The sequence below is a fragment of the Bos taurus genome, chromosome 3 (assembly GCF_002263795.3).
Source record: "Bos taurus isolate L1 Dominette 01449 registration number 42190680 breed Hereford chromosome 3, ARS-UCD2.0, whole genome shotgun sequence".
NCBI lineage: Eukaryota > Metazoa > Chordata > Mammalia > Artiodactyla > Bovidae > Bos > Bos taurus.
Genome location: NC_037330.1, coordinates 86,134,321 through 86,148,294, shown reverse-complemented (window position 1 = coordinate 86,148,294; position 13,974 = coordinate 86,134,321). Strand labels below are relative to the sequence as shown.

At 34.1% G+C, this 13,974-nt stretch overlaps 1 protein-coding gene across 4 annotated transcripts in view; it reads left to right on the top strand.

The window, feature by feature from the left end:
- Positions 1–13,974, top strand: part of HOOK1 (hook microtubule tethering protein 1) — a 122,308-nt gene that overhangs the window by 65,661 nt on the left and 42,673 nt on the right. For all 4 annotated transcript variants that reach the window (XM_059884923.1, XM_059884922.1, XM_024989802.2 and 1 more), the window contains 5 exons: positions 2,289–2,339; positions 3,720–3,852; positions 7,326–7,393; positions 8,583–8,645; positions 9,350–9,433. In XM_059884923.1, the coding sequence (XP_059740906.1) occupies positions 2,289–2,339; positions 3,720–3,852; positions 7,326–7,393; positions 8,583–8,645; positions 9,350–9,433 (399 nt within the window). The remainder of the gene's footprint in view (positions 1–2,288; positions 2,340–3,719; positions 3,853–7,325; positions 7,394–8,582; positions 8,646–9,349; positions 9,434–13,974) is intronic.

Genomic DNA, 13,974 nt, shown 5'->3' with positions numbered 1-13,974 from the left:
AGTATTTCATTACACTGATTTACTACAGTTTGCTTGGCCTGTTGATGAATCTTTGAACTGTTTTTAGTCTTTCTTCCTTAATACTGGTGATTTATGGCTTTTGTATTTTCTTTCTTGATAAATCTGGTTTGATTTTCCATTTTTTGAAATTTTTTTTTCAAAAGAGCAGCTTTTGTTTTTTGTTGATTTCCTTTCTGATCTTTATTATTTCCTTTCTTCTTTACATCTGCACTTTTTTTTTGCTTCTTAAGGTGAAAGCTTAAATGATGTTTTAAGCACTTTTCCCTAATAGTAAGCATTGCTTTAGCCACATCCACACATTTTAACATACTATGTTCTTATTTTCATTTCATTCAAAATATTTGATAATTTCCCTTGTGATTTTTCTTTTGACCCGTGAGTAGATTAGAATAAGTATTTCAGCTTCTAAATATTTGAGGATTTTCTATGTATCTTTTATTTATTAATTTATAACTTAATTCCATTTTAGTTTGAGAACATACTCTGAATTCTTTTACATTTACTGAGACTTATTTTGTGACCTAATATATAGTCTGTCTTGGTGAATATTCCACGTACACTTGAAAATAACATACATTCTGCATTTCTACAAGTATGGATTATTTCACTTCTTTGATAGTACTGTTTACATCTTTTATATCTCTATTGATTTTCTGTCTGATTATTCTGTCAGTTAAGGGAGGAGGAGTTTTCAAATCACTAATGATGAGTGTGGATTTTTCAGTTTCTCCTTTCAGATCTGCAAATATTTTAATCATGTAATTTGAATCTATGTTATATGGTTTATATACATTAGTAGTTTATGTCTTGTTGATGAATGAATCTACTTACCATTATGAAATGACTTTCTTTATCCTGGTAATATTTTCTCTTTGAAAGTGTAATTTTTCCAATACTGATATAACCACTTTTGTTATGATTTTTTTTGCCTGTTGTCTTTTTCTTTAGTCTCTCTCTGTTTATATTGAAAATGCTGTGGACACCTAATAGATCTTGCTTTTTAAAAAGTCCATTAACAGTCTCTTTATTTAGTTTTTTTTTAAATAAATCATTAGCTTTCTTATATTCCTGCTATTTAAATCCTTGAACATTTTAAACTAGCAATTTTAACATCTTGTTTTCTAATTCTTTCATCTCTCATTTTTGGGCTTCTTTCTATTGACTGTGGTTTCTCCTAATTATAGTTCACATATTCCTGCTTCTTCATGTGTGTAGTAATTTTTTATTGGATGCTAGATAGTATGAATTTTATTATTGAGTGCTGGGGTTTTTTGTATTCCTTTAAAGAGTGTTGGATTTTGTTCTCATAGGCAGTTAAGATACTTGTGAATCAGCTTGATTCTTTCATGGTTTGTGGAAACGGAAGGCAGATCTAGAGTTATTTTCTCCTCTTGGACTATTTAGATTCACTAAGTTGTGACCTTTTTGAGGTCTTTATTGAAGGCTTATCTGTATTAACCTGGTCATGGTCTCTTCACTCTTACTGGTGAGAATTTCAACTGTTTCTGGCCCTGTGCAATCTTCAGGAATTGTTCAGTTTATAGTTCCCTGGATTGTTGTTTCCTTGGAAATTATTTTTGTTTAATCTCATAGAGTTTCACCCATGCACGTGCAAATTATTGTTCAGCCAAAGAGTCAAAGGAACTACTATGCAGATTTCTGGAGCTTTTTCTTTCCATAGCTCTCACCTCTTCATTTTTCTACTCTGCAAATCCCAACTACCTTGACCTTCCTGAACTTCTGAGGTCTATCTTCTCAAATCCACTAGAATGTCAGGCTTTGTTTCGTTCCCACCTCCCTATCCCATGGTATGAAAATTACCTCTAGAGAGAAATCTTAGATTAGTATAGGGCTCACCTTTTTTGTTTTTCTTCTCTCAGAAATTAGAGTTCTATATTGTCTTTTGGCTAAGCTTGAAGATAATATTCCTGTTTCCTTGTTGTTACTCGTGACTAAAGGTGGGCATGCTCATAGCTAAATTTTCTAAGTTAGTACTTGAATTTTAACTTAGCCACAACTTAGTTGTGGCTCATTTTAAATAGAATCACTGTGGTTAAACTATGTAAGCAGTAAAACATTTTTTCTTTAATAAAACTCTAAATAAAGCTTTGATGTTTAAAAATTACCATGTACTTGTATTTTTAGAACTCCAATATGTATTTTTGTTGTCCTTTTTATTGGGAAGTTTTTATTGTCTTTCACCTTGACATGCATTTTCTTTCATTATTAATATTAAATGATTTAATTCTTATTTTTTCTTCTGTTAGGCTAGTAATTTAAAGAAGGTACTTCAAGGAATTATGAGTTACTACAATGAGGTATGAAAATCATCTGACTATTTAAATATAAAATACTCTGTGACAATTACATTGACAATGAAAAATGACTTGCTTTTAGTTTATTACATTTTATGATGTATAATTCATAATTGAAAGATATTGTTTTTTCTCCATTTTTAGTACACTCAAATTTTGTGAATATAAAAGGGCTAAAACTTAATATATTGATTTGTAAAATAATGTGTATATGTTGCTACTCTTAAAGTTGATTATTTTCTCAAATAAAATTGCTTACATCTTTATATAATTTGATTTTATGCAATGCTATAAAGTAGATCTTATAATTAAATTGAAGTACTTCTATGTTTAAAATATTATTCTGTTTCTTTCCAGTGTAAACAGCAGCAAAATACACTATGAAATTATGCTTATGCAAGTGAATTGAGGAAGAATGCAAAATAGAAGTAGTATTAAAGTCACATTAGATATTACATTATTCAAGTACTTTGTTTTTCTTATTCAGCATTATAAGAAATTCTCTAGTAGGATTATTTGATATTGGAAGGTTAATTGCTTAATGTGTGAAAACTTTTGGTCTGGTTTTGCCATTAAAGAATTTTTTTTTAATTTTTGTACAATTGAACTTGTTTCTTCCAAGTAATTTTAGAACTAAAATTTTTCAATTCACTAATGCCTAAAACTCATTTTGAGTTTTTGTTTGTTTTTTTGTCTTTTTAATGCCAAGAATACTTTTAGTAACTTGAAGAAAACAGTCTTGGGAATTCCCTGGCAGTTCAGTGAAAGAACTTGGCACTTTCACTCCCAGGGCACTGGTTCAGTCCCTGGTTGGGAAATTAAGATCCCACAAGCCGTGTGGCACAACAGAAACATAGAATGAAAGTTGTTCCGTCTCTTAAGTTGTGTCCCACTCTGCGATCCCATGGACACCATGCAGAAAAATTATAGAGCCAGCCAAGATTAATCGTTTAAATCTGTTATTCATTTGTCAAAGTGTGACAGTTTATTTTGTGTTTCTCTGTTCATCAAGACTATATCAAAATATTTTGAATATTCTTTGACTTAACATAAATCTGTTTATTTTATATGGAAAGGCATAAGTTTTATCATAATAGATCAGGCCAGGGGCTTCCTAAACAATTCCTCTCTCTGACAGTGGGGTAAAATGATACTTGGTATAAAACCATGTTAGTTGCATTTGGTTGGTTCTCAAAATTTTAGGAGCTTGCTTGAACTTTGCTAACTGGTTTTAGTCAATAATTGTGGTTTTGTCATTTGTTAATTTATCTGAATCATTTCATGAACCTATTTATAGAATTTATCTTCCTTATAACAACTAAATGTAGTCAGTTCTCTGTAGCCTACATAAGTGAGTGATCTAATTTATTTTTAACACTGCAGTTTTTGGGGCAACAGATTTCTGAAGAACTTATCCCTGATTTAAACCAGATAACTGAATGTTCAGATTCTGTGGAGCTTGGGAGATTGCTCCAGCTTATTTTAGGTTGTGCTGTCAACTGTGAAAAGAAACAAGGTAAGTGAATTTCAATTATTTGAGTATATCTACTTTCTAGAAACAACCTACATTGCTTATAAGAAAGAGCATAATAATGTAGTACTGAGGGTTGGCAAAAGGCCAGAGGTTCTGAATTCAAGCACAGCTCTGCCATTAAAAAGCTATAGATCTTCAGTATAATTGTATTTCTGGATTCTGAGATTCATATTCAGTGGCTAAATAAAATGTACTTTAATTAGCTTAATTTAATCAGTGCTTAGGACTTAGTGGATATTCAATAAAAACTGTACTTATTCATTTGATAAGCTTTTTCTTTCACATACAGAACCTTATGTTGGTTCAGACTTTCATAAATGATTATGCAGCTGCTAAATTATAATCCAGGCTTCTTCAGGTGATATTCTGCTATTTTCAGAAGAATGCCTTCAATGTGTCCTCCAGAGAGCAGTCTGATGATATAAATGGAGTTGAGGACTATATTAGTATATCTGAACACAGTAATCCATATCCAGCTGAGTACAAAAAGAGTGTTTTTGGTTGAAAGTAATGAGTAAAATGATGAACTGAACAGACCAAGATCTACTTCTCTCAGGAGCTTGCATCAGTCTGGGTGATGAGATTTTTGATCCTGATATTTTTTGCATGACTTATCCAAAACTGGCTTTAGGACATCACCTTTTTAAGAGGATGTTGGGTGCTGAAGTTTGTAAAATACTTTAAGTCAGAACCTTAGAAAATATTCAGTGTTATCTAACTAATGAAGACAGCACAGAAGACAAGATAAATTCAGTAAGAATTAATTCAGGAAGGAGAAAAATTAAATATATGAAATCAGCTATAGTTTATCAATAAAAAAGGGTTTGGGTATCAGAAAACTTTCATATTAGGCCATCTCTATTATTAACTGGCTGTTTTTTCTTGGGCAAGTGAGTACTTCTCTATAGGTTTTTATTTCTCATAGCTATCCTTTGCTGTGCAAAAAAATTTTTAAGTTTAACTAGGTCCTATTATTTATTTTTATTTTTACTACTCTAAGGAGGTGGATCCAAAAAGATATTGCAGCAGTTTATGTCAAAAAGTGTTCTGCCTATATTTTCCTTTGAGAGTTTTACAGTATATGGTCTTACATGTAGGTCTTTAATCCATTTAAAATTTATTTTTGTGTATGATGTTAGAGAATGTTAATTCATTCTTTTACATTTACCTATTCAGTTTTTCCAGTACCACTTATTGAAGAGACTGTCTTTTCTCCATTTTATATTCTTGCCTCCTTTGTTATAGATTAATGGACCATAGGTACATGAGTTTATCTCTGGACTTTCTATCCTGTCCCATTGATCAATACCTCTGTTTTTGTGCCATTACCAAACTGTTTGATTACTGTAGGTTTTGATTACTTTATAATCTGAGGTCAGGGAGCCTGTTTCCTCTAGCTCCATTTTTCCTCTCTCAAGATTGCTTTAGCTATTCAGGGTCTTTTGTGTTTCCATACAAATTTTAAGATATTTTTGTTCTAGAGCTGCAAAAAAATGCCATTGGTAATTTGATAGGGATTGCATTGAATCTGTAGGTTACCTTTGGGTGGTATAGTCATTTTGACAATATTGATTCTTCCAATCCAAGAACTTGGTATATCATTACATTTGTTTGTGTCAGCCTAGACTGTTGGTGGGAATATAAATTGGTACAGCCACTATAGAGAACAATATAGATGTTAAAAACTAAAAATAGATTTGATTCACTCTTGGGCATATATCTGAAGAAAACTAATTAGCAAAGATCCTTGCACCCCAATGTTGATTGCAGCACTATTTACAATAGCCAAGGCATGGAAGCAGCCTAAATGTCCATCAGTAGATAATGGTAAGGAGGATGTGGTACATATATACAATGGAAGATTACTCAGCCATAGAGAAGGAATGAAATAATGCTATTTGCAGCAACATGGATGCAATTAGAGATTGTTACTAAGTGAAGTAAGTCAGACAGAGAAAGACATATATCATATACTAATATGTGAAATCTAAAAATTGTACAAGTGAGTTTATTTATAAAACAGAAACAGATTCACAGGCTTAGCAAACAAACTTATGGTTGCCAAAGGGGAAAGGTGGGGAGGGCAGATAAACTAGGATATTGAGATTAACATATGCAAACTACCATATTCTACTCAATACTCTGTAGTAACCTATATGGGAAAAGACTATGAGAAAGACTGGATGTTATATGTGTAACTACTTTCCTGTACACCCAGAATGAACACAACATTGTAAATCAACTATATTCCAATGTAAAAAAAATTAAAAAGGTAAAGGCGTGTTTGCCTTAGGGGAAAAAGAAAGAGCATAGATGATTCATGGGAAGAGGTAAAAACATTAAACTCCAGCATTAATTAGAGTTTGGAAAAAACTAATTCCAACTCTCGTACATGACTTAAGCAGTTCAAGACTTCAATGGAGGGTTTAACTGCAGATGTAAGATAGCAAGAGAATTTGAATTAGAAGTGGAGCTTAAAGATACGACTAAATCTCATGAGAAAATGTTAATAGATGAGTTGGTTCTTATGGATGAACAAAGAAAATGGTTTCTTGACATGGAATCTACTCCTGGTGAAGATGCCGTGAAGATTGCTGAAATGACAACAAAGAATTTAGAAATTACATAAACTTAGTTGATGAAGCAGTAGCAGGATTTGAGAGGATAGACTCTAGTTTTGAAAGAAGCTATACTGTGTGTAAAATGGTATCAAACAGCACTGCATGCTATAGAGAAATTGTTTGTGAAAGGAAGAGTCAGTTGATACGGCAGACTTCACTGGTGTCTTATTTTAAGAAATTGCCACAGACACCACAGCTTTCGCTAGCGCCCTCTTTGGTTTTCTTCTAGCAGCCATCAGCATCAAAATATCAATAAGATCCTCTTATTAGTAAAAGGATCAGCACTTACTAAAGTCTCAGATGATGGTTAGCATTTAGTTAGCAATAAAGCAATTTTTAATTCAGGTTTGTACATTGTCTTTTTTAGATATTTTGCTATTGTCACTTAATTGATTACAGTAGTTTGTAAATAGAACTTTTAAACTAAAAAATTCATGTGACTTACTTTATTGTGATCATTGCTTTATTGTCTGGAACTGAACTTATAATATCTCTGTGCTATATCTGTATATGTGAATTCATCCCATAATGTTGAATATTTAACAAGATGGAAGAAATTGTCATAGTTATTTTAAGATTAATTGCAATTACTTCTCGTTTTCTTCCTTATAAGAGACTTAGAGATTTTCTTTAAAACATTTATAAATATTTATATGAATATTTTCAATTATGCATATTTGTTTTCAATGGACATATTTCTTGTGGAAAAAGTATTGTACTTGCATAAAGAATTATATGTAGTGAATGAATTTTTATGTGGTTAATTGAATGGCTGAATTACTGTGGGTAAAGAGTAGAGTTTTTATCAGATCTGATTTTTTTTTTTAATCATAGAACATATTCAGAATATAATGACTTTGGAAGAATCTGTTCAACATGTGGTCATGACTGCTATTCAAGAGGTACGTTATATCATAATCACACATGTATAAAAATCCTAAACCAAATTGAATAAAACTGTTCACAAAAACTTTATGGATGTATATTTCACTACTGTATAAACGTGTCCTTTGCAGTAGGTTGATTTGTCTTTGATTGTTGTGTTGTCCCTTCATTCTTTTTCCCCAAAATTTCTTATAAGGACTTCAAGCCCAATTTTAGTACCTCTGCATTTTAAAAGTTAAATTACTATTAAGTTCCTTTAAGTAACTTCAGCTAAGCAGGATAAACAGCATCTTCCCAGATAGGAATTTTTATACCTTCTCTTTTTTCTGCCAGATAGAATAATTGTCTCTGAAATTTAAAGTGTGTGTGTGTATGTATCTTATGTGCATTTTCAGAATGTTAGAACTGTGAGCAAACACAGTGATAAGTATATTTCAGAGCCAGGTCATCTGGGTTCAATCCAGCCTGGTTATCTTAAGTTATGCCATAAAGATTCAGAATTCATTTGGCACATGTTCATTCTTAAAGTCAGACCAGAAGGCAGAGATGAAGTCAAGTGAAGAGGAGGCCTGAGGGAAAATTGAGTGAAGGGTTAGTTTTGAAGAGTCATGATTTAAAGAGAGGCAGCATATAGGACGTGAAAAATGGATATACCCTGAGTCTGCATTGCTAGTTTGAATTCAAAACACTGCTATGCATAAATATACATGTCTCGCATATGCAAAATAAATTATTTTACAGGATCTTTTTTCTCATATAATTGTAGCTCTTACATTTAAAATGGCTTCTTGGATTAGGAATTTTGCCACATAACTCATTTATAGCTGAATTTTTAAAGTGCCAACTCATGTTACAGAAGAATCATTCTTTAAAATTATTTAATGTGCTCAATTTTATGTAGAATTTGTATTATAATTTTTAGTACATTAGGATTTTAAATATATCTATTTACATATTTCAAGCACACTCTACTTTTTGTCTTCACTAATATAATGTTTGAACATTGAGTTATTTAGCTTAAGCTGCTATATATTTTTTATTTGAATAAAATAAGGGTCATCAAATTAAGGCAAGGAAAAATTAAACATAAAACACCTTACTGTTATTTTTACTGTGTAAAAGAACTTTTTGCTTGTAAAAAAAAGTGAATACTTTTACTGTGTGTGCCTCAGTTTATTGTACTTAATTTTATTATTTTCATCCTAGTTGATGAGTAAAGAAATTGTGAGCTCTCCCACAAATGATGCTGTTGGAGAATTAGAACAACAGGTGAGTATTTCAATATGTGAGGAAAATGTAACAGTGATTGAGTTCCTCTGTCAGTTACTGGGTTAACTAAAAGGTTCATTCGGGTTTTCCATACATCTTAACGGAAGGACCCAAACGAACTTTCTGGCAAACCCAGTACTGTCTTAAAGGCTTATATCGGAGAGCACATACAAGATACTTTCCTCCATGAAATTTAGATAGTTTGTTCTCTTGTAAGATCTTAAATATTATTATTCATTCCTTCTTGAATGCAGGTAGTGTTGATTTCCAGTTTTTAATGATGGTGTTTGAAGAGTCAAGTGGCATTAAACTTTCCTGATATTTGTTAATACATATGTAGCTCATGCTATATAGTTACATAATTAAATAGCAGACAATTTTAAAAATTCTGCTAAATTCTGATTTATCTAATAAGGAAATGTGATTTTTATCACAGTTGCTTTCCTTTAATACTGAACTCTACGGTTCTGTACTCAAGACTCCTTCCCCTGGGTATTTTACACAGTTGTTTTCCCTGGTGGGAAAGATACTCTCTTCCTCTGTATAACCCAACCTCGGTTGGAAGGGAAATGGTAAAAGAAGAGGCAAATGCGTTTGTTAATTTTGAAACTGTTTCCAACATCAGTATATATATGTGTTGTGATAAATACATCAGTTTGTTTCAAAATATGATTTACTAAGAATTAGGACATTTTCTGTTTCAGCTTAAAAGGGCCCTAGAAGAACTTCAGGAAGCACTAGCAGAAAAAGAAGAACTGAGGCAAAGATGCCAAGAACTAGATATGCAGGTATGGATATGAGAGTAATTTCCTCTTTGAATTAATAAGCCTTTTTAAATTAATTAATGGGTAAAGTGTTTTGGAGATTGGATTTTATTTCACGGAGGGACCATTGAAAGAGTTTGCTATAGACTTGAATATTGAAACATAAATTTGATCATTTTTCTTTTAGAGTTGAAAATTGCTGGCATAACTACTTCATTGAGAAGATCATTCAAATTGTAAAATTTCAACTGCTTAGATAGAGCTTAATTTGTTATTCTATAAAAAGGGGAAACTAAAGTATCTCCTTTATAAGGTGTGAGTATTAAGTGGAGTCCTTTATGGAAATATTTAGAAGTGCTTGACCTCCAGTAAATGCAGGTGCAAAGTTTGTTTTGCTAACATGTACATGTATATGAACACGTATGTAATTCTCAGGTTGGTATGCACATACATGTTAGCAAAATAAACTGGGAATGAGAAACAGTAGTTAAATAGTTGAAGGGGTGAATCATCAGACCAGGCTTCTTGTATTCAGAACCTGATCGTGTTACTGTTGTTGTTGTTTAGTTGCTAAGTCATGTCCAACTCTTCTGTGACCCCATTAATGGTAGCCCGCCAAGCTCATCTGTCCGTGGGATTTCCCAGGCAAGAATCCTGGAGTAGGGTGCCAATTTCCTTCTCCAGGGGATCTTCCTGACCCAGGGATTGAATCCATGTCTCCTGAGTTGCAAGTGGATTTACAGCTGAGCCACCAGGGAAGTCCTGGTCATGTTACTAGCTAGTTGTGTCTGCTTGGGCTCATTGCTTAGTTTCTCTATACTTCGTTTTTCTCTTTTGAGAAATGATGTGATAATAGTATATATTTCCCTGAGTGATATGAAGATTAAGTGAATTAATATACTTGAAGCTCTTAAAGAGGGCCAGGCACATAAGGGGTTATGTATGTGTTTGCATATATTGTTATTATTAAATGAAAGTGCAAATATGAAATTATGCAATAAGTCTTGAAAAATTGTACAAAAGGTTAAATATGCCATCCTAATATGCTACATGTTTTTCATTCAAATAATGAGCTACGTAAATAATTGACTCTGAAAAGTATGAGGACAAGGAACAAGGCTTGTGGTAGCAATACCCTTGCTTAACTATCTAAAAGTGTAGCGCTGGGTGTATTTCTAACCTTCATGAGTTTGCAAATGAGATGAGAAGTGACTTGGTCAGGGTGATTCAGATGTGCAGGGCAGTGACAACCAGCACCAGAATCCAAACCTCCTAACTTTATCATTAAATATCCCTCCTCTGTGTTTGAACAAAACTAGTGTCTCACTATGTTTTTGCCTTTCTTCATTCTTAACCACATGCACAGCATCTGAAATGTTTTATTTTCAAGTAAGATTATATCCTTCCAGAACACCTCATGTAAAGAGTAGAGGACTGACTCATTCAGGTGTTACCAGCCTTATGTAAGATCTCTGTACAGTTTTCTGAGAAATTCTTTTTTAAAAAAGAACACAAAATTCGGTTAAAACATTTCAGTATTTGTAACACATGGTGAAGAGTACATGATGATCTGATTTTTGTTGAAAAGTATAGACATCCCAAGTTTTGGCATTTTAATTCCAGTATCAAAATAGAGGCAACCCTCAACTATCTGCTACATGTGTGAAATAAATGACTACTGCATATAATCAGAACAAAAAGTAATTGATTAATTTAACAATGTGAATTTCACACAGGTGTATATGATGCATACCCTAATTTTATAAGAAAAATTATTTTTGAAAAATGTGTATTTTTAATCATATGTAACCAGACAGTAGGTTATATTACTTCATGGCAAATAGAAGGGGAAAAGATGGAAATAGTGACAGATTTCATCATCTTGGGCTCTAAAATTGCTGTGGATGATGACTGCAGCCATGAAATCAAAAGACAGTAGCTTCTTGGCAGGAAAGTTATGACAAACCTAGACAGTATGTTGAAAAGCAGAGATGTTTCTCTGCTGAGAAAAGTCCATATAATCAAGGCTATGGTCTTCCCAGCGGTCACATACAGTCTTGAGAGCTGGACCATAAAGAAGGCAGAGCACCAAAGAATTGATGCCTTCGAACTGTGGTGCTGGAGAAGACTCCTGGAAGTCCAATTAACAACAAGGAGATCAAACCAGTCAATCTTAAGGGAAATCAACCATGAATATTCATTGGAAGGACTGATGCTGAAGCTCCAGTACTTTGCTCAGCTGATGAGAATAGCTACCTCATTGGAAAAGTCCCTGATGCTGGGAAAGATTGAGGGCAGGAGAAGAGGGCATCAGAGGATGAGATGGTTGGATAACATCACTGGATTCATGGATGCATGAACTTGGATTGGACACGAACTTGGCCAGGCTTCGGGAGATGGTGAGGGACAGGGAGGCCTGGTGTGCTACAGTCCATGGTGTCACAGAGTCAGACGTGACTGGGCAACTGAACAACAATAAAACTGGAGAGTGATATTTAAATTTGGGGGGAATTTTTTTAATACCCAACCAAATGAACCAAAAAAGAAAAATAGGTGGCAAAGAAATTCGCCAGGGGCAGGTGAACAAGAAAAAGGGCTTAACCTAATAAAGTTAAATTAAAAAGCTTGGTAATCAAGGAAAGAAGCAAGCGTATTGATACTGACAGAGGTGCTGCAGAGCAGAAACCTGCTGTTCATTCTTCATTCCTTGCTCTTGCTGGGGAGTCAACAGAAATCTTGTGACTTCTCACAGTAATCTCAATCAGAAGGAAATTCACTCTTTGAGTTCTTCATTTTATTTGCACTAGATATGAGTGGAAATAATGGCCAAGAAGAAACTAAGGGCCTGACTCTGATAAGAACAAAGGGTATAGGGCCACACACTGAATTGGGGCAGCACTGATGCCCAAAGGAATTTCTCCACGGCAATGGAATGCCATTCTCACCGTCCTTGTATGAGGTACTTAAACCTCGGAAATGATAGCCTAGCTCACGTGTTATTAAAAAAGATTGCCCACTGGCTCAGCTGCTCTTCCCCGCCCCGCAACTACTGCCTTCCCTCACCATTCACAAGGCTGTATAGAGTGGTGGAGAAAAAACAGTCCCAGCTATAACTTAAGAGGGGAAAGCATACTGGGCCATGGGGTACATTGGAGAGCATGTCCAAGAAGTCTTCAACATTGCCAAAACAAATAGGGTATCTTGACTGCCAGCAAAGCATGAACTAGATGAAAAGAATAAAAGCATGGCATCTGTGTGAACATTACAGACTAAAACCAGAAATAGATAAGTGTACGTAGAAGACAGTAGCCGAGCTTAGAGAGGGCTACCCAGGTGGCTTAGTGGTAAAGAATCTGCCTGCCAGTGCAGGAGACACGGGAGACACAGGTTTGATCCCTGGGTCAGGAAGTTCCCCTGGAGAAGGACATGGCAACCTATTCCAGTATTCTTTTTTTTTTTTTTAATTTTATTTTATTTTTAAACTTTACAATATTGTATTAGTTTTGCCAAATATTGAAATGAATCCTTGCGTGGAGAATCCCATGGACAGAGGAGCTTGGCAGGCTACAGTCTATAGGGTCGCAAAGAGCTGGGCATGACTGAAGCGACTTAGCACGCACGCACTCAAGCTTAGAGAACTTTTGCTTTATGTAGTATTACAGTTTCATAAGAACACTTCAGTAGAGTAGACTAGGTGGTAGGACAGTGAAGTGAGATTTAAAAGGAAATTTCGGCTAGAAACAAATTAGTGAATAATTAACATCAAACCTCATCCTAGTTAAGCTCTCAGATTTCAGGAATAAAGGCAAAACAACTCTGTAACACAGGTAGAAAAGCTAAATCACCGACAAAGATAAGAAAATCAGGCTCCCCTGCAACTTTGATGCCAGAAAATGGAGGAGCTATATCCATAAAATGCTGAGGCAGGGAAGAGCATTAACTGAAGAAGCGTTAACTGCGTTAACTGAAGAAGAGCACAGATGCAAATTCATGAGCCCTTCTTGAAAAAAACCTGCTTGTTCGCACAGTCCAGTTAGCAAACATGTTTTAATCAGAATAAAAAAATGCAAGAACTCTGTAGTGAAAGATCTGGTGGTGAAGCATTACCCATTTAAATAAAGATCTATGTGCATTCTGTGCAAATTATGGTTACAGATTCTGGAACAACTGAAATTCTGACTCACTAAATCAGGAGGAAGCCTGATTATGTGTACTTTAAAAAGAAAAGAAAAAAACCCACATGAGAATTAGATGTAAGGTTTGAGAAACTCATGTAATCTTACAGTTTTTGTCCAATGATTATGGGGCCTTTGGGCAAGTTAGGATGAGTTTATCAACAGCTCTTTCCTCTGCCTTACTCAACCACTAATCCTAACACTTGACAGCCATCAGTAGCTCTCTTTCACTTACTGCAGTAACAGAGGCTGGTTATTCTTGCTTACAGTATGTTAGAGAGAAACATACTCCTACCCAGCATCGTGTCACATGTAGTGAGGCAGTGATCTTCAAACCTAAAGGTGTCTGAAAATTATGTGTGAAACAGGACTCCAGCTATAGAAATTTAT